Source organism: Natator depressus, chromosome 3, assembly GCF_965152275.1.
Source record: "Natator depressus isolate rNatDep1 chromosome 3, rNatDep2.hap1, whole genome shotgun sequence".
Taxonomy (NCBI): Eukaryota; Metazoa; Chordata; order Testudines; family Cheloniidae; genus Natator; species Natator depressus.
In genome coordinates this window covers 90,956,718-90,978,611 of record NC_134236.1, presented here as the reverse complement: position 1 = coordinate 90,978,611, position 21,894 = coordinate 90,956,718, and the positions used below count along the sequence as shown (strand labels likewise).

Below are 21,894 nucleotides of genomic sequence, written 5' to 3'. Positions count from 1 at the left end.
AGCTCTGGCTAGCCTCCCAGTTCTCCCAGGCTCGGGACGAGCTGGACAAGGTTCTCACGGTACCGTCCCTGGTAGTTGCCTCCCTACAATGGTGGTCTTACCCGAGCAACATGCTGCAAGGGGTTCTTTTTCGGGAAGTGACTCCATCATAAGACCTGGTGTCCAATGCATGGGACTTGGGCTGGGAAGTTCACACATGCAACATGGAACATGCAAATCCAAGGGATGTGGTCAACCTCAGACCTGTCCCTCCATATAAATGTCAGGGAGCTCAGGGCGATACGGTTGGCGTGTGTTGCTTTCAACATGCACCTTTGCCGCAAGGTGGTCAGACAGCACCGCTGCAATGTACTACATCAACAGGCAAGGTGGGACATGTTCCTCGGCCCTCTGCCGGGAAGTCCATAGCCTGTGGGAGTTCTGTATAGCCCACGATATCTCCCTGAGGGCTTTCCACCTACCAGGCATCCGCAGTACACAAGCCGATCGCCTCAGCAGGTTTTTCTCCCCCCAGTACAAGTGATTGCGCCACTCAGAGGTCACTCACCGGCTCTTCCGAGAGTGGGCGGTTCCCCATGTAGACCTGTTCGCAACCCGCCAGAACCGGTGTTACCCCCGGTTCTGCTCTGGAGGGGGTTGCGATCTCGGATGCCTTCCTCCTGCAGTGGTCGGGTCAGCTTTTCTGTGCTTTCCCACCATTTCCTCACATCGGCAAAATGCTGCAAAAAGTAAAAAAAGGACAAAGCATGTATCCTTATCGCCCCAGCATGGGCCGCCAACACTGGTATGGGACCCTTCTGGACCTGTTGGCGGCCCCTCCAAGGAGGTTGCTGCTTCACCCGGACCTCCTCTCCCAGGACGGGGGCTGCCTCCTCCATCTCAGTCTGGCCGCTCTCCACCTGACAGCGTGGCTGCTCAGTGGCTAGATGAGGAGGAGAGGAGGTGTTCAGAGGAAGTCAGGTGGGTCCTCATAGAGAGTAGGAAGCCGTCCACACGCTGGATGTACCTGGCGAAGTGGTCCGGATTTTCCAAGTGGGAGGAGGGGCAGGGAGTCTCCCCATCGTTGGCACCGCTCCAGCTTATCCTCGACTACCTCCTGTCCCTTAGGACCCAAGGGCTGGCACCCACCTCTGTCAGGGTACACTTGGCGACCATATCAGCCTTCCACCCGCCAGTACAAGGGCACTCAGTCTTCTCCCATACTGCGACCGCCTGCTTCCTGAGAGGCCTTGACTGCTCATTCCCGTATGCCAGATCCCCTGTACCACAATGGGACCTAAACCTGGTGTTGTCCCTCCTCACGGGACCTCCCTTTGAACCCCGGCCACGTGTTCCTCGTCTCACCTCTCATGGAAGGTAGCCTTCCATGTAGCAATCACGTCGGCCCGACGTGTCTCAGAGCTCAGGGCCTTGACCTCGGAAGCCCCATATACAGTCTTCCATAGGGATAAAGTCCAGCTTCGCCCACTTCTGGCATTCCTCCCAAAGGTGGTCTCCGCCATCCATATGGAACAGGACATCTTTCTTCCCGTGCTCTGTCCCAAGCCCCATTCCTCCAACGAGGAACACCGCCTTCCCACGCTCGATGTGTGTAGGGCGCTGGCCTTCTATCTGGATCGAACCAAGCCATTGGGGAAATCCTTGCAACTTTTTGTGGCGTCGGCCAAGCGTGTGAAGGGGCAACCAATTTCCACCCAGCGCCTTTCTCTCTGGATCACCTCGTGCATACACGCATGCTATGATCTTGCAGGGGTTCCCCCGCCTCCGATCGTTTAGGGCACACTCAACGAGGGCTCAGGCCTCGTCGGATGCATGTGTAGCCCATGTCCCAATCCAAGACATCTGTAGGGCTGCCACTTGCCACTTGACATGTTTACTTCGCATTATGCGATCTTCTCCCAAGCTAGGGATGACGCCGGGTTCGGCAGGGCGGTACTGCGTACTGGGAACTCATGAACTCCTACCCACCTCCAACAGATACAGCTTGGAATCACCTACTGTGGAATACACATGAGCAATCGCTCGAAGAAGAAAAGACAGTTACCTGTTCCGTAACTGGTGTTCTTCGAGATGTGTTGCTCATGTCTATTCCACATCCCGCCCTCCTTCCCCTCTGTTGGAGTTGTCCGGCAAGAAGGAACCGAGGGTAGGGGGAGTACGCAGCTCCCCTTATAGCGCGAAATAGAGGCACCACTCCAGGGGTTGCAGCGGTGCTCCCCCCGTACGGGTACTGCTAAGGGAAAAACTTCCAGTACCGATGCACATGGTGAGCATGCACACCAACTGTGGAATAGACATGATCAACACATCTCGAAGAACATCAGTTACGGAACAGGTAACTGTCTTTTTTCATGCTTGTTCTGATGTAGTTTGTATTCCCTTGTATGTGGTGATATAATCTTGAATCATTATGGTGTAACATATAATACAGTGGATAAAAGTGTGGTTCTATCTTGTGCACCTGCAGCTTCCATTGATTTCCCTGGCAGTGATGGGTGCTCAACCCTTCTGAAAACCAGACTGCTTCTGTTTAGGTGCCAACTTATGGATTTAGGAGCCTAACTTCAGGCACATAGGTTTCAAAATGTTGGGCTTAATCATGTTGATTGTCAAAACATCTTTATTAGGGGCTGTGAAGCTATTAAAATATTAATCGTGCGATTAATAATAGAATACCGTTTATTTAAATATTTTTGGTTGTTTTCTACATTTTCAAATATATTGATTTCAATTACAACACAATACAAAGTGTACAATGCTCACTTTTTATATTCTTTTTATTACAAATATTTGCACTGTAAAAATGATAAACAAAAGAAATAGTATTTTTCAGTTCACCTCATACAAATACTGTAGTGCAATCTCTTTATCAAGAAAGTGAAATTTACAAATGTAGAATTATGTACAAAAAATAACTGCATTCAAAAATGTAACACTGTAAAACTTTAGAGCCTACAAGTCCACTCAGTCCTACTTCAGCCAATCGCTCAGGCAAACAAGTTTGTTTACATTTGCAGGAGATAATGCTGCCCGATTCTTGTTTACGTCACCTGAAAGTGAGAACAGGCAGTCTCATGGCACTGTTGTAGCTGGCATCACAAGATATTTACATGCCAGATGCGCTAAAGATTCATATGTCCCTTCCTGCTTCAACTGCCATTCAAGAGGACATGCTGATGACGGGTTCTGCTCGATAATAATCCAAAGCAGTGCGGACTGACACATGTTCATTTTCATCGTCTGAATCAGATGCCAACAGCTGAAGTACGCTAACCTCACTCTAAGTACATTGCCTTTTTAAGTAGATTAGCAAGTTGAGACAGCAGCTGCTGCCAGCAAGCTCCCTCTGTCCTGAGCCCTGTCATGTCCCCCCTGCTCTGTGGAGTTAAGGTACAGAAGTGCGGGGGGGACAGGGATGGACACACCCTGACATTAGCATCCCTCTTCCCCCAATCTCTCCACAGCAAGCAGGAGGCTCCTGGAAGCAGCTCCAAGGCAGAAGGGAGGAGCAGCACACGGCAATGGGGGGAGGGACAGCTGAACTACCCGGCAATTGATAGCCTGAGGGGGAGCTGCTACACAGGGAACTTAGGGGAACAGGGCGCTGATAGGGGGGCTGCCAGTCCACCCTGGTTCCAAGCCCCCACCAGCTAGCTCCCGCGGGCTGCACTTTCTGCATGCAGTGGACAAAGCAGGCGGCTGCCAAACAAGTGTTATAAGGGAGCATTGTGCAACTTTAAACGAGCATGTTCTCTAATTGATCAGCAACGAAACAACATTAACCGGGACGACTTTAAGTGAGGAGTTACTGTAAAGTTACAGCAGTTGTGATGTGCCGAGGTTCATGGCTCTTGTCCTCTTCCTTTCCCTGGGAGGTCCAGAGTACCACTGAGGATCTCCCCTTCGATGGTGACAAACTATTTGCCTCCACTACGAATGACGTACTCCACTCCATGAAGGACTCCAGGGCAACTCTCTGGTCTCTAGGAAATCAAACCCCTATGACCAGAAGGCAACAGTATAGATACCAGCCTTACCAGTGACCACGCTACCCCCCAAACACCCAGCAATTCCATAGATCTCACGAGCAACAGCAGCAGCTCCAGAGACCCAGATACCAACGCCGCCATCTCAACTCCTCGGCAGCGTCTCAACCCCATCCAACCAACAAGTAAATATGAAGCCTTGGTCAAGGGTGTGGAAAACAATATTCCCACTTCAGCGCTTACACCGCCTGCCCCTATTTTTGGTCACCACCTACGCCCATTCTCCCATCAATGGCGAAATATTACCACTGACAAGTGGGCTTTAGACGTCGTCACAGTTAGCTATTCCATCCCTTTCCTCTCCCCGCTTCCCACACACCCACCCTCCCCGTCCCTCTTCAGGGACCCCTCTCACAAGCAACTGCTCCTCCAAGAGATACATCATCTCCTTCAATTGGGGGCAGTGGAAATCGTGCCCGAACAACACAGAGGGAAGTATTTCTATTCCCATTACTTCTTAACAGAAAAGAAAACGGGGGGATGGCAACCAATCCTTGACCTCAGGCGGCAAAACAAATTTATCAAAAAGCAAAAGTTCAAAATGGTTACCCTCACCACCATAATCCCAGCGCCGGAGCAGGGCGATTGGTTTTCAGCCCTCGACCTACAGGACGCCTATTTTCATGTGACTATTCACCCAGCCCACAGACGTTTTCTTCATTTTACCCTCAGTTCAACACATTTTCAATGCAGAGTGTTGCCCTTTGGCCTATCTACCGCCCTACCGCCCAAACTCCTAGCGGGGGTCACTGCCCACCTCAGGAAACGGGGTTATAATATTTCCTTACCTCGACGATTGTCTCCTCAAAGCCTCAACGCTCGACGAAGCTCTTCGATCCACACAGCTTACCGTCGCTTGCTTCCTTTCCCTTGGCCTACAAATACACAAAAACAAGTCCACCTTATCTTCTACCCAACAACTGGAGTTCATAGGAGCACACCTCGATTCCCAAACAGGAATAGCGTCTCTCCTGCTCAATTGTTTCAACACCATAAAACTCCTGGTTACAAAACTTTGCAACAGTCCCCAGGTCACTGCACGAGACCGCCTGCAACTATTAGGCCACATGGCCTTGTGTATTTTTGTGGTCAAAATGCAGGCCTATACATGAGGTGCTTCCAAGCTTGATTGCCCACGGTTTACAGACCGAACGTACACCCTCTAAACAAGCCTCTAACCCTACCCTTCAGAGTCAAAGACTCCCTCTGATGGTGGACAGTTCCTTCCAACCTCTGCTCAGGAGTCCCTTTTCTCCAGGATGCTCCATCACTCATAATGACTACCGATGCATCCCTCACAGGATGGGGAGCACACATGTCCCACCACACAGCCCAGAGGCAATGGTCTTCCACCGAAGCCTCCCCACACATAAACATCCTAGAACTGCGAACCATACACAATGCCTGCCGTCACTTCCTCCCATTCATTTGGAACCATTTTGGATAATGACAGACAACACTGCATGCATGTTCTATCTCAACAGGGCGGGAGGGGCTCGATCTCACTCGCTTTGCACAGAAGCCATGAAACTCTGGAACTGGTGCCTCATGAACAACATCCAGATATCAGCCGCCTATCCTCGCGGGGCCCTGAATACCACCGCAGACGAATTAAGCAGACATTTTCCCTGGGATCATGGATGGGAGCTAAACAACATGATCATATGTAATATATTCCATGTTCGGGGCTATCCAACCCTGGACCTCTTCGCGACTGTGAAGAACAAGAAATGTCCTGAATTTTGCTCCAGAGTGGGGTTGGGCAAACATTCCCTAGGAGAATGTTCCTCATCTCTAATGTATGCTTTTCCCCCAATACCGGTTTTCCACAGAGTTCTGACAAAGATACGAACAGATTGTGCCACAGTAATTTTGATTGCCCTGTCGTGGCCCAGACAACCATAGTATCTGTTCCTCACCAGAATGTAAATTCATCACCGATTTCGTTGCCTCTCATTCCGAACCTCCTATCACAGCAACACGACTGATTTCTTCGCCCCATCCTATCCATACTTCACCTCAAAGCTTGGTTCCTCCATGGTTCTCACAAAGAAAACTAGCATGCTCTGAACAGGTTCAAAGGGTACTCTTACGTAGCAGAACACAATCTACTTGCACCACATATCTCCAAAAGTGGAAACGATTCACACATTGGTGCTCGAACAACCAAATTCTTCCCACTTCTGCGCCTCTTGTGGCCATACTTGATTACCTATTAGACCTTAAGCAGTCTGGCCTTTTTTCAGCTCCATCAAAGTCCACTTAGCTGCTATTACAACTTTTCACGACAAGATCGACGGTACTTTTGTTTTTGCTCATCCAATCACCAAGCGCTTTCTGAAAGGGCTCCAATCCCTATACCCAGACATTAAACCTCCTATTCCTCAGTGGGACCTTCACTTTAGTATTAACATGTTTAACACAACAACCTTTCGAATCCCTAGCCACTTGCTCCCTCTCTATGAAAACATCATTCTTAGTGGCAATCATCTCTTACAGACAAGCAGGAGAAATAGCAGCTCTCATGGCGGACCCACCCTACACAATATTTTTTAATTTTAATTTTAAGGTTACCCTCTGATTGCACCACAGATTTCTTCCCAAGGTACATTCATCATTCCACATCAACGAACCTGTACACCTACCAACCTTCTTTCCTAAACCGCATGCAAACTCCTTTGAATCCACAATGCATACATTGGATGTGCACAGGGTTTTGACCTTTTATTTGGATAGAACCAGATCCTTTAGGAACACTTTCAGACTCTTTGTCTCCATTGCAGAACGATCCAAGGGGACACCTGTTTCCACCCAGAGACTTTCCAACTGGATCTCTGCTTGTATCCGTTTGTGCTATCAATTAAAGCAGTGGTTCTCAAACTAGGGGTGCTGCTTGTTCAGGGAAAGCCCCTGGTGGGCTGGGCCAGTTTGTTTACCTGCCACGTCCACAGGTTTGGCCGATCGCAGCTCCCACTGGCCGCGGTTCGCCATTCCAGGCCAATGGGGGCTGCAGAAAGTGGTGTGGGCCGAGGGATGTGCTGGCCGCCCTTCCCGCAGCCCCCATTTGCCTGGAGCGGCGAACCGTGGCCAGTGGGAGCCGCGATCGGCTAAACCTGCGGATGCGGCAGGTAAACAAACCAGCCCAGCCCGCCGGGGGCTTTCCCTGAACAAGCGGCGCCCCTAGTTTGAGAACCACTGAATTAAAGGAGACAATTCCTCCAGCCTGCATCAGGACTCACTCCACTAGATCTGTAGCTACCTCCGTGGCTTTTCTACGCAGAGTTCCTCTGGCTGACCTCTTTAAAGCTGCCACTCGGTCCTCCAAATACACATTTGTTAAGCATTATACCCTTACTGATACACGATTGGGCAGAGCTGTATTATCTACCGTATTCCTACCAGATCTGAAGTCCCTACCTCCTTGAGATACACTACTTTTAAGTCACCTGGAGTGGAGAACCCACAAGGACCTTTCGAAGAAGGGGAGGTTACTCACCTTTGCAGTAACTGACATTCTTTGAGATGAGTGTCCTTGTTGATGCTCCACTACCCAACCTTCTCCCTTCTACTTCGGAGTTGGGGTAGCCTTCGTTGTAGAGAAGGAACTGAGGAGACCGGTCGCACACACGTACTATTCAAGCACACTCACCGCGTGAGGCAGGCTCTGCGCATGTACAACTGGTACAAGTACTCTGTCAAAATCTCCAAATGAAGGTGCAGGGATGCACCAACACCTGGAGTGGAGCACCCACACAGACACTCATCTCGAAGAACGTCCATTACTGCACAAGTGAGAAACCTCCTCTTCTCACTTTTTGGTGACACTGTAAATAAGAAGTGGGCAGCATTATCTCCTGTAAATGTAAACAAACTTGTTTGTCTTAGCGATTGGCTGAATGACAAGTAGGACTGAGTGGACTTGTAGGCTCCAAAGTTTAGCATTGTAACAAAAAATATCTACATTTGTAAGTTGCACTTTAACGATAAAGAGATTGCAGAATAGTACTTGTATGAGGTGAACTGAAAAATACGGTTTCTTTATCATTTTTACAGTGCAAAGATTTGTAATAAAAAATAATAATATAAAGTGAGTAGTGTACGCTTTGTATTCTGTGTTGTAACTGAAATCAATATATTTGAAAATGTAGAAAAAACAGCCAAAATATTTAATAAATTTCAATTGGTATTCTGTTGTTTAACAATGCGATTAAAACTGCTGTTAATTGCGATAGATTTTTTAAATTGTGATTAATTTTTTGAGTTAATCACGTGAGTTAACTGTGATTAATCAACAGCCCCATCTTTATAAAAAATCTGAATAACAAACTTAGAGTTCGGGGTGAACTCAAATTCATGGTCAAAATTTTCAAAAGTGGCTAGTGATTTTGGGTGCCCCAACTGGATACACCTTAAAGAATCCTGGTTTTTATAGAAAATGCTCATTGAAATAAAGCCTCTTAAAAGCATCTCAACTAAGTCACCTAAAACACTAATTACTTCTAAAAATATTGGGCCCTGTAGATTTTCTGTGCAGTTGCTTCTTTCTTTTTTTTTTTTTTTTTTATAATGTGTGATAGCAACAACAAATTTTACAAAATATAACAGAAAAAGAAATATCTTGATATATTCTGCTTTGGTGAGATTTTGAGATGGACTTTTGTTGTTGTTTCTTATATCCTGCTGGAAAAAATGATCAGAAATGCTTGGGATTGTATACTGAATGTATTAACTAGATCACTGTAATAATTAAGGGACGGTTTCATAAGTTTTTTAATTTCACCTGTTATCAAAATATAGTTTCTAATATTGAGTAGTAGACCCAACTAGCTTTCCAAATGTGACTTTTATGTGGTCTGCCTCTTCTTTCTGGGACTAAATTTTGTCTCATCCATCTCTTGCAACTACAGGAATGCTACCTCCAATCAGGAGTGTAAGATGAGTGTTCTCTCTTGTTTCCATCGTCAATTCTTCTTCACAGTTTGTCTGGCAAGGAATATTCTACGTTTTGGTTGGCTTGTACTAATGTAACTTTGCTGCTGCTGTTTATATTCTCCTTCTGCATGTGAAAAAAACAGCCATAAAAGTACCTTTTAGTTCATATGTTTATATTTATTCTTTTTTGTGTTAAACTAGGAACCAGACTCCTTAAAGAAGAGTCAAGGCGTTGGTCCAATCAGAAAAGTTCTCCTTGTTAAAGAAGACCATGAAGGACTAGGCATTTCAATCACAGTAATAAATACTTAAACCTATTTTCCACCTTTTGTCCTCATTTACAGTTAACTTTTAGTTCATTGCTATAGCTGAGGGAGAATAGTTTAGGTGTAGCTGTAGCATGCAGTGATGCCAATTTTTGACATTTGGACAGATTGGAGTATTACAAGTTAAGTAGTAATCTACTGGGAAAAACACTTAAATAGAACTGTTTTTATGCACTTTTGTCTATGAACAACAAAAAGTAGTTTGTACTATCACCGTTCGGGTATTATTCAGTGTAAGAATTGCTGTTGGAAATGTACAGAAATATTAACTTGAAATCTGAAGATGTTAAACGTAGCAGGATTATTTTTATAAAATATAAGGAACAATGAGTCTAGTGCTTTTAATGCCATCATCATTAGGCTGCATGTATAAACTAATGCAAAACATTTTGAGTTCTAGAATGTGCAAGATAGCTGAAAAACTTCTGAAACTTCTAATTTTTTTTTAAACTTCTCACTTCAGAAACATGCATTTAAAAAACCCAATAATATTGAATTTCTGGGCCTAGGCTTTATATGCAGGTTAGTTAGTGGCAAATTCTGACAACCAATTAATATAATCTTGGCGAGCAAAGAGGAAAGTGAGGGTTTATAATAGAAATGCCTCAAAGAATCTTGGCATAGGCCAGCTTCTTCAAATTTTGGTGTCGACTTCATACATCCAAATAATAGTGGGCTGATTTTCAAAGGCTAACTTAGTGAGTGCAGCAGGTGCCCAGTATCTTTGAAAGTCAGGTCACTTCGATTTAGATATCTAACTTTTAATCAAGTGAGCTTGAAAATTCTGGCCATAGTGCCTATATTTTATTGCATCCTGCAAGTAGCTGCTAAGTAAGTGGCACAGTGTCTGATATATAAAAACATGTTTTTACTTTTACAATCTTGTTTTATCAATTTGTATATCTGATTTAAATATTTTGTTTTCTGTTAATAATCAGAATTACCACCATTCACTCTTTGAGTATATAGCTCAGATTTGTTCACTTGTCTGGGGGAGGAGAGGGGAAATTAAAGGAATCATTAAATTAATTATTTTCACCAAAGGTATACTATCTAATTTTCTATTGTAAAAACTGAAACAAAAACTTAGAAGCTATCAGGACATTGCTTTCCTGCTAACAGACATTTAAATAAACCCATCTTTTTCTTTTTTGTGGTGATAGGGTGGGAAGGAGCATGGCGTTCCAATACTAATCTCTGAAATCCACCCTGGTCAACCTGCTGACCGATGTGGAGGTCTGCATGTTGGAGATGCCATTCTGGCAGTAAATGGAGTGAATCTGAGAGATGCCAAACATAAAGAAGCAGTAACTATTCTTTCCCAGCAGGTAATTTATATTATCTATCATTATGTGCTTATGTCTTCTTTCTTCTTACCTATTCGGTTGCTTGGCATTTTTAAATTTTCTTTCAACCCCAGCACTTGTGTTTAGATAGTGTTTTCTGCAGCTGTTGTTCACCTTATGTTTTGATGCTCTTAGATATTGCTTTGATGCAGTTGGATAGGCTGGGTCAGTACTTAGATTGGAGCCTTCCATCTAAATGTGTAAAGAAGCATCATTGATTATTCTTCTCTCAGTCAGTACTAAACTGAAACCATATTTTGTCCAAAACCTGAAATATTTCTTTTATTGGAAATGTTGCCATGATGTCTCATGAAAATTGTAGGTTAGTCATCTCATGTCCCCGTTCTCTGTGGGCTGGACTACATCTCCCTTGATGCACCATGGCCTCCCTTGATGCACTTGCCTTTCCTCTCCAAATAATTAATAGATCTACTTAAATTCTTGGTAAACTCGTTCTTCACTAAAGCATAAGTTTTGCAAACTTGGGGATCATACACTATTATTCATGCATAGCAAAAATGTTTATTCACTACTTTAGTGCAGATTTCAATGCAATTTAAACTATAGAGCTATACACTTTGATGAGTATGTGGTTAATTCATATATTTTCCCAAAGCATTTCAGATAGTCAACAAAATATACTTGTTAGTAGTCTAGTTTAACCCTATCCATTTTGTGAAATAAGTAACATGATAATCTTTATTGTATTCTAGAGAGGGGAGATTGAATTTGAAGTGGTGTATGTTGCGCCGGAGGTAGACTCAGATGACGAAAATGTAGAATATGAAGATGAAAGTGGACATCGCTATCGCTTATATCTTGATGAATTGGAGGAAGGTGGAAATTCAGGTTCTAATAGGAAAAATGCAAGTGCAGATGTCAAACCATCAGAAGGTAAAACTTCTTTTGCCTAAATGTTAAAGGTTGAAACTTCATTATACAAACCTGTTTGAGTGGAATTAAGAATTTTTAATGAATTTCGTATGCCATCGTGCAGCCAACTCACCTGGCTTTGTTAGGTCCCTCTGAAGTTCCTCATTCAGTCACCTTGGCTAGCCTAGATAAATTTGTATTATCTGCAGATTTTCACTTCCTCTTAACCATGTTCCCATGAGAAAATAGACTATTCCTACTTTTTGTTTTCTGACTCTTGGCCAGTCCTAATACATTGACAATTGGTTCTTCTTTTTCCGCTGTTTTGTAGATGTGTTCAAATATTTCTTCTAGATTAGAGAAGCATGATTTTCCTTTACAGAAGCAGTACAGATTTTCCTATCATATTATGTTTATCTAGAAGTCTTTATAGTTCTATTTTTTAGTTATTTTAATGAGTTTTCCATTTTCTGAAGTAAAGCTCATTGGTTTAATTCCTCGGATCACCTCAGCACCTGTTAAAAAAGAATTATTTTTAATTTGCAGTGTTTGATAAGAAACCAAGTGTTGATGGACATGAAAATGGAGACCTAGGAAATTCAGTTCAAACTCCCTTAGAAGAGACTGCACCCAAACTAGCTGATTCTGCTGAGTCCTTGTCCTAAAGAAATCTACTGGCCTGATCGCTTCTTCAGGAAAGATTGATAATCAGTATAGACTGTTCCAAATTTTATATACCATAGTAGGTTGTAAAAGGACTATTAAAAATCAAAGGAAACCTGTATTACTGTTGCCTGGAAAAAATGGCGGTTACCTCAGGGCTTCTTTGTGAGCAATTCATAATGTGTAAAACTCTGTTCCTCTGTGACACACATTAGTTAACATATTGCATGTAAAATGGATTTTCCTTGAACTGTAAGCACCAAAGCATGTGGTTTCCAGAAGATAATCTTAATGCATTCAACTTTGGATCCTATTGGTGTCCTTGAAGGGTGTAGAATGAAATTGTAGCCAGCTTTATTTTGTTCCTTTGTCACTGAGTAAAAGCAAAGAATGAACAGCACTTTGATCCAAACTAACCTTTAACTGTTAAAAAGGGGAGAAGTGAATATTTACCACTGCATCCCTGAATTTTCCATTTAGGTTTTTTGAGCTGCAGTTAAAAAAGGGGGTGAGGGGGAAGGGGACAAAAAAATGCCATGACTCAGATTTTCACACATTATAGCAAAAAGCAAATGTTTTAGTTTAAGAAAACAAAAGTGGAAAGAACAACTGTTGAGTATTGTAAATTCTGATCTCCCAATACGCAATCATTTTACATGAGAGGAGATTTAATTTCTTTAAACAATTTATTGTCAATCAATGCTTCACTTAAAATATTCTCCAAAAGTATTTAAACAGACTACTGTTCTATTTGTTTTTTAAATGCAAAATTAGTGTAAAAATGGCTTAATGCTTGTTCAGAATTATGTCTGCCCTTGTGCATTGTATCTGAGCATCATACAGTCAGTATTCGTTACTGAATGGAAACTGTTAGAACTGATATAAAGTAGTTTTATACATTGAGTTGTTCATCATGGGCTTGATCCTATGAGACGCTGAGTACTTTTGGGTGGGTACTGAACATGCTCGATTCCCACTGAAATCATCTTTAAATCAAAGGGAGTTGAAGACACGCCATATCTTGCAGCAGGTGCTCAGGGCCATGAAGTATCTGGTCCTAAATGTGTTATAGTATGACAGTCCTGTTAACCTATTGCATTTTAATTGTTACTGTTTAAATGAAATACTGTTGCCTTCCAAAAGCAGTTATATCCTAAAATAGATAATTGATGTACATCTAAAGGCCCAAGGCATGTTTGGAAAATGGTAAAGTTAATGGTGGTTTTCTTGGCTAGTTTCTCATACTGTATCTATAGAAATTTTAGTGAAACACAATATGCTCCATACGCAAACTATAAAAAGTGTAATAGCTTTTATTAACCCAGGATAAAGCACGAATGCCTGCTCTCCTGTTTACTGCTGTGCAGACTGTTAAACTGTAATGTGAAAAGATGAGATTTTATATTTTGAGAGTGAAACTAATGTGAAATAACAGCTTTGCAAATGTTACTGTATTGATGTACATAAACAGAGAAAAAATCTCTAAGGCCTTTAGAGGAATATCAATTAATCTAATGTTTAATGTTCAAAACTTTTTATGTAGAACACAGTTACTTATCCCTCTTAGGAACACTATATATATATATGTTTATAGAGATATCTTTAAAATGTATATACTCTAATTCAAAGATTTTGCTATTTATAAAACCTTTAACTGTTGCTCTTTTCATGAATTTTTGTGCATGGTTCCATTCATTCAAAAAGCTGTTTCATTTACAGACAGTTTTTTTTTGTGGTAAAGCATATTAAAATACTCTATAATATTGCCTCTAAGCATATGTTGTTAATTAAAAAATAGAGCTGAATGCATAAGAAACATATCACCAGTTGCTTATGAAGGCATCTCTCTAAGCATCTGAAGCTCCATGTATCATATGAATTGTTCAGGTGCATTTTAGCAGATGAATTCATTGCTGTAATGTTGCATCCAGACATTCATTGTGTCACATCTACTGTAATTCGGTGTACTCTGAATCTGAATGTAGCATGGAGTATTTCTCTGTCAGAGAAGGGAGTTCAGTTTTCATTTTTCTGGAATTCTCTCTCTGTTTGAAGATATTAGACATGTCTAGGGAAGCTGTGTAGGGATATTTATCTGTGGGAAAGAGAAAGTCCCTTCACCCCCTTGAAGCACCTAGAATCCTCCATTTCAAATACTTTTGGCCACGTCCAGTTTGAGGTTGGACAGGGTTGCTGAATTTGTTTTCCTTCCATCATCACTCTATTTGCCTGCTGCTTTGATCATCCTGTAGGTGAGATCAGTAATAGAAGTGGGGTACTTGCTGGGAAGATGACCAGCACTGACAAATTAATGCCAAAATTTCCCCCCCGTCAGTTTTTCTGACCTTTGGGAAGCTCTGAGTCGGACAATGTTGCTAGGACTTTCTATGAAAGGATAGTGTGGTTGTACTCCATACTTCCTGCTATAACAATGCAGATTTATTGTTGCGATAGTGAAACTATTAGAAGTTCTTTTTTAAGGTGACAGTAGTTTAACAAGTTGCGATATCTAAATGCAATCTATAAATACATGTTACTCTGTTTTGCCAATAACTGGAACACTCAAACCCGCTGGTTCCCAGGGGTTGATTGAGTTTGACATGAAGAGTTTCCAAGGAAAGTAAGATTTTCATTTTTTATTTTAAAAAAAAGTATAGAACATTGTTTACTTGTATATATTTTACTTCCGCTAATAAAACAAAGCTCTTAAGAGAATAGAATGCAGCTTTGTGTGGATAATTCCTTGGCCATATTTTTAAAATCTTCAGTGGAATAGCTATCTCTTGGTTTTTTAAAGGTGGATGGAGTTTGAAGGGATGTGGGACCACTCCTTACTAAGAAACAAACTTGATGGCAGTAAATTAACTTGTGTCATAAATTGTTTCATATTTCCATGGTAGAATTGTATTTACTACAGTGGAGAGGGTTTGTATGTATCTCAAACTTACCACAGATGTGTTGATAATGGATATGGTGAGCAATATTCAGATGTTATTTATTGTATAATCTGCCCAAACACCCTTCCATCTTGGGTTGGTCTCATATCTGTGGAAGGTGTAACATTGTGCAACAATTGTATTATACCTAGTTAAGCTGAGTTTCATATTTTTTTATTAGCCTGTAAATAAAGATGGGATCTTATGCATTACAACAGTTTCTGTTCCTAATTTACAATTAACATTTCAGGTTTTCTTTGTTTTATAAATAAAACGTGAATAGGCAGCAAACACCATACGTGATCTGCTTCTGCTAAATTTATTGTTGTACTCTGTATTTGGATGTATCAAGCACAAAAGACATTGACAAAAATCAAACTCCTTAACATAAACATTAAAGCTAATCCAATCTTGGTCAGTGAGATGTAACAGCAAATTAAAGAAAATAAAAAGGGAGATGGAGGTGTAGGAGACCTCTCAAAAATAATTAAATTTGGGAGCTGTTTCTTGTTGCAGTTTTTCTATATGGGGATGGGGGAACAATCTAACAAACAAGGTGTTTGGGTTATAATGCTATAAACATCTCGTAGCCATCAGCCAAAAAGAGCTGCAAAGATCCAGACCATTGAAAACCAGTCAAAGGATTAAATCTTAGGGCACCATTGAAAACATAAGTATATCCTCCTCTTCTATTTGATATGGTAAAAGAATAATAGGTGTGATGTGTGTGTGTGTGTTTGGTTTTTATACTATGGGGATACAGTAGGTGCCATCCTTTGGAACATTGGTAATTTCTAGTAATCACTTAAAATTAATTTGTATTAAAGCTTTTCAGTTCACATTTGAAGAACCTCTAACTAATATTTGCTTTATTACAAAACAGTTCTATTATAAAAACAATATTTTAAATTTCCTTTTACTTACCCTTGAGTTCAAGCTCTTCTGTTTCCCCTGTAAGAGCTGATATCCACAAGAACCTGAAACAGCATCTTTCTGTGTGCTCTACACCACTTTAAGTTTTATTACTGTAATGTCTAAGAACCAATCAAAAATGGGGCCCCATTGTACCAAGCACTGCACAAACAGAAGTAAATAGTCTCTGTTCCAGAGAGCTTACAATCTAAATAAAGCGGATAGACACAGGATGGGCAAAGGGATAGAACACATCAGCAGAGTGAACAACGTGATGGCACAAAACATATTAGTTCCACGGGAGAAGCAGAGGAGAAGAGACCGAGGGAGCAAGAGGGTTGGATTGGCAAATAGCCAGTCAGCATATAGCAAAGAAAGTACAAACTGCAGAAAGTTGTCTGAAGGTCCCTGCTTTGGCTGCTTCTGCAGCTGCCCTCTCAGTTGGAGTCTTTGGCTGGTTCCTCCTTATAGTTGTGTCCCAAGCCCATGTGGCAGGGGCAGATAAGAAGTATCACTTGGGTCCTAGTTTCTCTAGATTGGTGCGGGGGATCTCCCCTACATACTTCTGGGCCTCGGAGGTGCTGGGAGAAAGGGTGGCTCTAGCTGGACCCCATTTTACCCTGGCCCCCCGCAGTGCAGGAGTCCCTGCTTTGACTTCTGCAGCTGCTTCTACTGGCTGGAGTATTTGGCTTGTTCCTCTGCAATTTTTTCCTCAAGGCAGCATGGCAGTGGCGGTGAGGCACAATCTAGGTCCTAATTTCCTCTGGGAGGAGGGATGCATGGAGGATCAACTCTTGCAGAGAAAGCTGGACTGTAAGGTTGAAAAGATGATGGGATTTTCAAATAGTTCTAACTTTTTTCCTTAGGCCCTTTATGTTCTGGACCTGTCTTTGCGCACACACAGAAATTGAGGGCTGGTAATGTAGCAGGCCTGTTTGTAGGATGGGGATGGTATATTTTGCAGACTGAAAATCTGAGTAAGGATGCTACAGTATGTGCGCTGTGGTGAATCTTTAATATTACAGGAATGCAAGTTACTGGTAAACTTATTGCTGCCTTTAACAGAAAAGCCTTAGTTCAATTTCTTTTCCCTCCCTTCCCCCTTTGGCAAGTTGTGGCCATGTCATGTAAAGTCATTATTTTCCTAGAAGGATCCATGCTAGCAACCCTGTCATCTCTGTGCTCGGTTTGCCCCAGCCATAAAAGCAGCATTGCGTCTGTTCCTGACCTTCCCTGCATCTGCACGTGTGGAGACCTGCGCTGGAAGCAGGCAGAGCTCCTAGCCCAGATCTCTAATAGTGCTAATAGTCTCTGGGATAAAATTTTCAAAAACACTTAAGTCCCATTTTCAAAAGTGACAGTCACTTAGGAGCCCATTTTTGAAAATGGAACTTAAGTTCCTAAGTCATTTAGGAGCTTTCAAAAATGTTACCCATGGGCTTTAGCTTTCTCAGACATCATATAGTTATTAGAGGGACAAGGTGGGTGAGGTAATATCTTTTATTGGACCAACTTCTGTTGGTGAGAGATAAGCTTTTGAACTTACACACAGTTCTTCTTCAGAACCTGGTAGGATCCATGCTGGCAGCCCTGTCATCTCTGAAGAAGAGGAGGAGCTCTGTGTAAGCTCAAAAGCTTCTTTCTCTCACCAACAGAAATTGGTCTAATAAAAGATATTACCTCGCCACCTTGTATTTCTAATATCTTGGAACCAACATGGCTACACCAACACTGCATTCCCTATGGTTATGCCAGCCTTATTCACAGAGCACGGAGGACAAGGGTATCTGTTCTCAGTGTATTGTACTGAGGAAAAGCAGCACGGATGCCAATGTTTGGAAGACTATTTATAGGACATTCCAAAGGCATGTCTGCAGTCCCTACTGAAATATGTGAGACTAGCTGGATTTTTAATGAAATAATGCAAAAATGGTAACGTTTTTTAAACCATCCTCTCAAAAAGGGATGATTTGTATCAGAGACCATACTCAGGTCCTCCCCTCTCCCACCACACTGATTGTCTTCCCAGCTTCATGACCCTTCTTCAACCTTCCTTCTCCCCCCCCCATCAAGCACCCTAACCAAGCCCTCCACAGTTGCTTACCCTCCTCCTAGCCTGATAGCCACTTTCACTTGCCTACCTCCTCACTGCAATCACTTCCAGATCCCTGCTGGTTCACTTCATCAATGACATGGCCATGAGTGCTCAGCTGACTGCTTGCCAACTGCTGGTTCTCTGCCAATAGGTTAACAACCAGCAATGAAGAAGCAGAGCTTTTTTATAAGTGTGTTTATAGGTGATTACAAGGCACTTCAGGTATTTCAATAGACACCTTTTGATCAATCAAAATAAGTGCCAGGGATCAGGGAAGGTCTCTTGGCAGGGAGACATCTGGTGACTTGCCTGTTTAAGGAAGATTAACAAACTTGTTACTAAATATATCTGTAAATCTTGGCAGGTCCTTGCTGGATTAAATCTTAATCTTCCTGGTAATGGCATATTAGTGAGTGCAATTAACTAGCATATCATGGTGGGGGTGTCCTGTGAAGGTTGACATCTAAGGGTACTTCCCTTCTCACTGGCTAAGCTTTAATGTGTTTTAGGATCAGTTTGCCTAAGGGAAGGGAAACTTTAACCTTGAGGACACTGAATGTAAGTAGATTTGTCCTCAACCCTCTGTATATACGAGCATATTTGCATTGGTAACTCCTCTCCTAACACAAGGCTTGCTTCAGTTCACTTCCTCTTGACTCCCCCGCTTTGGTGAGTGTTTGCAGTGGCCTGTCCTTTCTCCCTCATAGTGGGTGGAGAGTTTTGGGTTTGTTTTGTACATGTCCTACTTTGCTTCCTGCTAGCTACTTCCCGCCTTAGTCTTTGGTGACACAGCTGCCTCCTCCCTGATACTTGTGGCATGAGGTGGAGCAGCATGAGAGGGAGCAGGCCAGAGCAGAAAAGATGCATCACTAGGAGTGTAGAGATGTGGATGTTCTGGACTCAAAGACACACAGAAACCCTCTCCTCCCTGGCACAAACATCTCCTATTGGACACCAGGTGACATCCACCCAGGGATTTGCTAGCTTTGTGAAGGCCGAGACAACATACATGGTGTATTTAATTGTTCAGGCTATCAGTGGGCTGAAAAAGATATCCCTTGTTATCCCTTAGTTACACAGGGTGCTTAGGCGATCTCTTGAGGGGTACAGTCTAATTACCACATTCATATTTTTGAGTTGCTAGATGCTACGATGAGTGCCATCGGAATAACTACAAATAAATAATAGGTGTGGGTGCATCTCAGATTATGAACATGGAGGCTATTCCTTCCAAACTGGGAGGTGAAGCTACAAAGCATCTAGCCACAGGATCGAAGTACCAATGCATTCAGAGTGTGGGCCCTGATCTTGCAATCGGCTCCACATAGGTGCAAGGGACTGCCTAAGTGAAACCAATTATTGGATCAGGGCCTCAGTACTTAGCACTTGCAGTTTTGGACTTGAGAGTACAGATGAGGTGGACTTTCTGGAAACTATCACCTGAACTAAAGATTTCTATGTAGGCAGGCGTGTGAAAATAGCATTGTTCATTCACATGAAGCATGTAAGTTTTACCTGAATGCTCAGCTCTTCCTTCCTCATAAAATAAATGAGGGTAGGGGAAAATTTGACAGTTTTGTTTGGTCCTAAAATTGTTTTTTCTTCCAGATAATCTTAAATCCAGGCAAAACATGTCTGAATTGATTTTAGCTTTTTTTGAGAGAGAGGCAAGCTGTGTTCTGTTAAGAAGATCCATATGCATTAAGGTAACATAATGTGGTGGTTCTAACCGCTTGAGAGAGTTGATTAAATAGGAAAAGGGCAACTTTATTTTATGCTACCTCCATGGATTGGAGCAAAAGCAAAACTCGTTGATTTCTGTAAGCAAATAATTGGAATTTGTCATCAGAATCATAAATATATGTTAATGCTGGGCAACGGAATCTCAATGCTAATATGCGAAGAACTTGGTGTTTTAATGTAGTATCACCAGGGGGCAGCAAGTTCCTTTAATATCCTTTAAGCTAACTTGGTTTAAAGGATTTTTTTAAATGCAAATAAATATACCACCAACTTTTTTTTTTTTTTAATTTAAAAATTTTAAACAAAGCTCGTCCTTCAGAAATTGTTCCAGTAATGCAGAGTGTTTGGAAAGAACACAGGCTTTTTGGCTGATAGCCCGTGGCAAGCATTTGGGGTACAAGATGTAATAACCTTATGATAAGGGCTATGTGTGTAAGTCACTGGTTTTACTCTAGCTGTAAGATCATATTAATTCTTAGAATACTTACACTGATATTTGAACATGATCCTCCAGTGACACACACACGAATTAATATGGTTTCAGGCAGGGCTTAAATTCAGCCAGCGTTGTCTGAAGTGGAGCACTGCTAAATAGTTTAGCCCCGGGAGGCTGAAGCCCTGAGCCCTGGTGCCACTCTCTCCTGTGGGGCTAGAACCCCAAGTCCTGGCAGCCTCCCACAGAGAATGGGGGTTGGGGAGCATGGTGAGCTCCAGGAAATGCTCTGAGAATTTAAGCCCTGGTTTCAGGCATCACTGGATAATGGTGTCGGTGGAGGATCATGTTTAAACATCAAGGTAAATATTCTAATAATTCATTTGAGCATAAGCTTTCGTGAGCTACAGCTCACTTCATTGGATGCTTATGCTCAAATAAATTGGTTAGTCTCTAAGGTGCCACAAGTACTCCTTTTCTTTTTGCGAATACAGACTAACATGGCTGCTACTCTGAAACCATTCTAATAACTGTTAATGCAATTTTACACTTGTAGTGGAAACAGTGACTTTTGCTATTACATCTTTGTGAGTGAACTTAGTGTTCCTCAAAGCGAGGGACCAGTGGCACTGGTAAACCGCAGTCAGGGGTACTGGAACAATTTGTATAGTGGGGATGCTGAGAGCCATTGAACCAACCTATAAAACCTGTATATGATGGAAACCACTTCAAGACAGGGGGTGCGACAGCACCCCTAGTTCCAGCACCAGTCCTGGGGGCTCTCTGGAAGCAGAGACAGCCAATTATGCTAGACTGTATGGTGGTTTTGTGAGGAGGACAAATGAAAACAAGGCAGGGACTGGGCCATCATTGCGTTAGTTTCACTGCACCCTAATTCGGGATTTGAAGCTAGCTCTGGGGAGGAGAGAAGTTAATTCAGTCACCTTTGAGAGCATTGTGCGCCAAAACCCCAAAAAGACATTATTTCATCTCTTTGATTCTCCATTTCTACCTCTGGGAAAGAGTGAATAATGTACCCAGTTGCCAAAGAATTGGAATGGTTATTAATCAGTTTACATACGCTTGGTTGTAAGTAAAACTCAGGTCCTTGGATGTCCATTGTTGCTTATGGTTTTATGCCAATAAGGAAAGCAGGCTGAGAACCATGCGGGATGGAGTGTGATAAAAATTACCCGTCAGAATTATACCAATCAAAATGAATTAGAGCTTATAAATGGGCGTCTTAATAAATGCCATATGCTAGTGTGTGTAAACACCTAAGGCAGTAGGATAGTTAGTTCAGCAGCTCTACCAAAATGCCAACTTATTGTCTAAGTTGGATGGAAAGCCCCCAAAAGGTCCTGGTCATGTCACAGTGCTATGTCTGCCTCAGTCTCTCTAGAAGACAAATAATATGAGTAGTTCATATTCTTTTCCCAGCTTTGTATGACTTTCACATTTCCACAATGCAGGATCCACACGTTTCCAGGTCGCCCTATTCAAATTTTATAAAACTGTCTATCAGAGCAGATGGTGTTACTTAAGGATAAAAAGCTTAGGCATACATGGGAAGACAAGCTGCCTCTTTA

The 21,894-nt window shown here is 42.3% G+C and overlaps 1 protein-coding gene across 2 annotated transcripts in view; it reads left to right on the top strand.

The window, feature by feature from the left end:
• The window catches only part of GOPC (golgi associated PDZ and coiled-coil motif containing), a 53,493-nt gene extending 37,928 nt beyond the window's left edge, over positions 1-15,565 (top strand). The window contains exons 5-8 of one of the 2 annotated variants that reach the window (XM_074948301.1): positions 9,180-9,275; positions 10,468-10,632; positions 11,364-11,544; positions 12,070-15,565. In XM_074948301.1, coding sequence (XP_074804402.1) covers positions 9,180-9,275; positions 10,468-10,632; positions 11,364-11,544; positions 12,070-12,188 — 561 coding nt within the window. In that variant the 3' untranslated portion in view covers positions 12,189-15,565. The remainder of the gene's footprint in view (positions 1-9,179; positions 9,276-10,467; positions 10,633-11,363; positions 11,545-12,069) is intronic. The other variant, XM_074948300.1, reaches the window with a different exon arrangement.
• Positions 15,566-21,894: the final 6,329 nt, after the last annotated feature.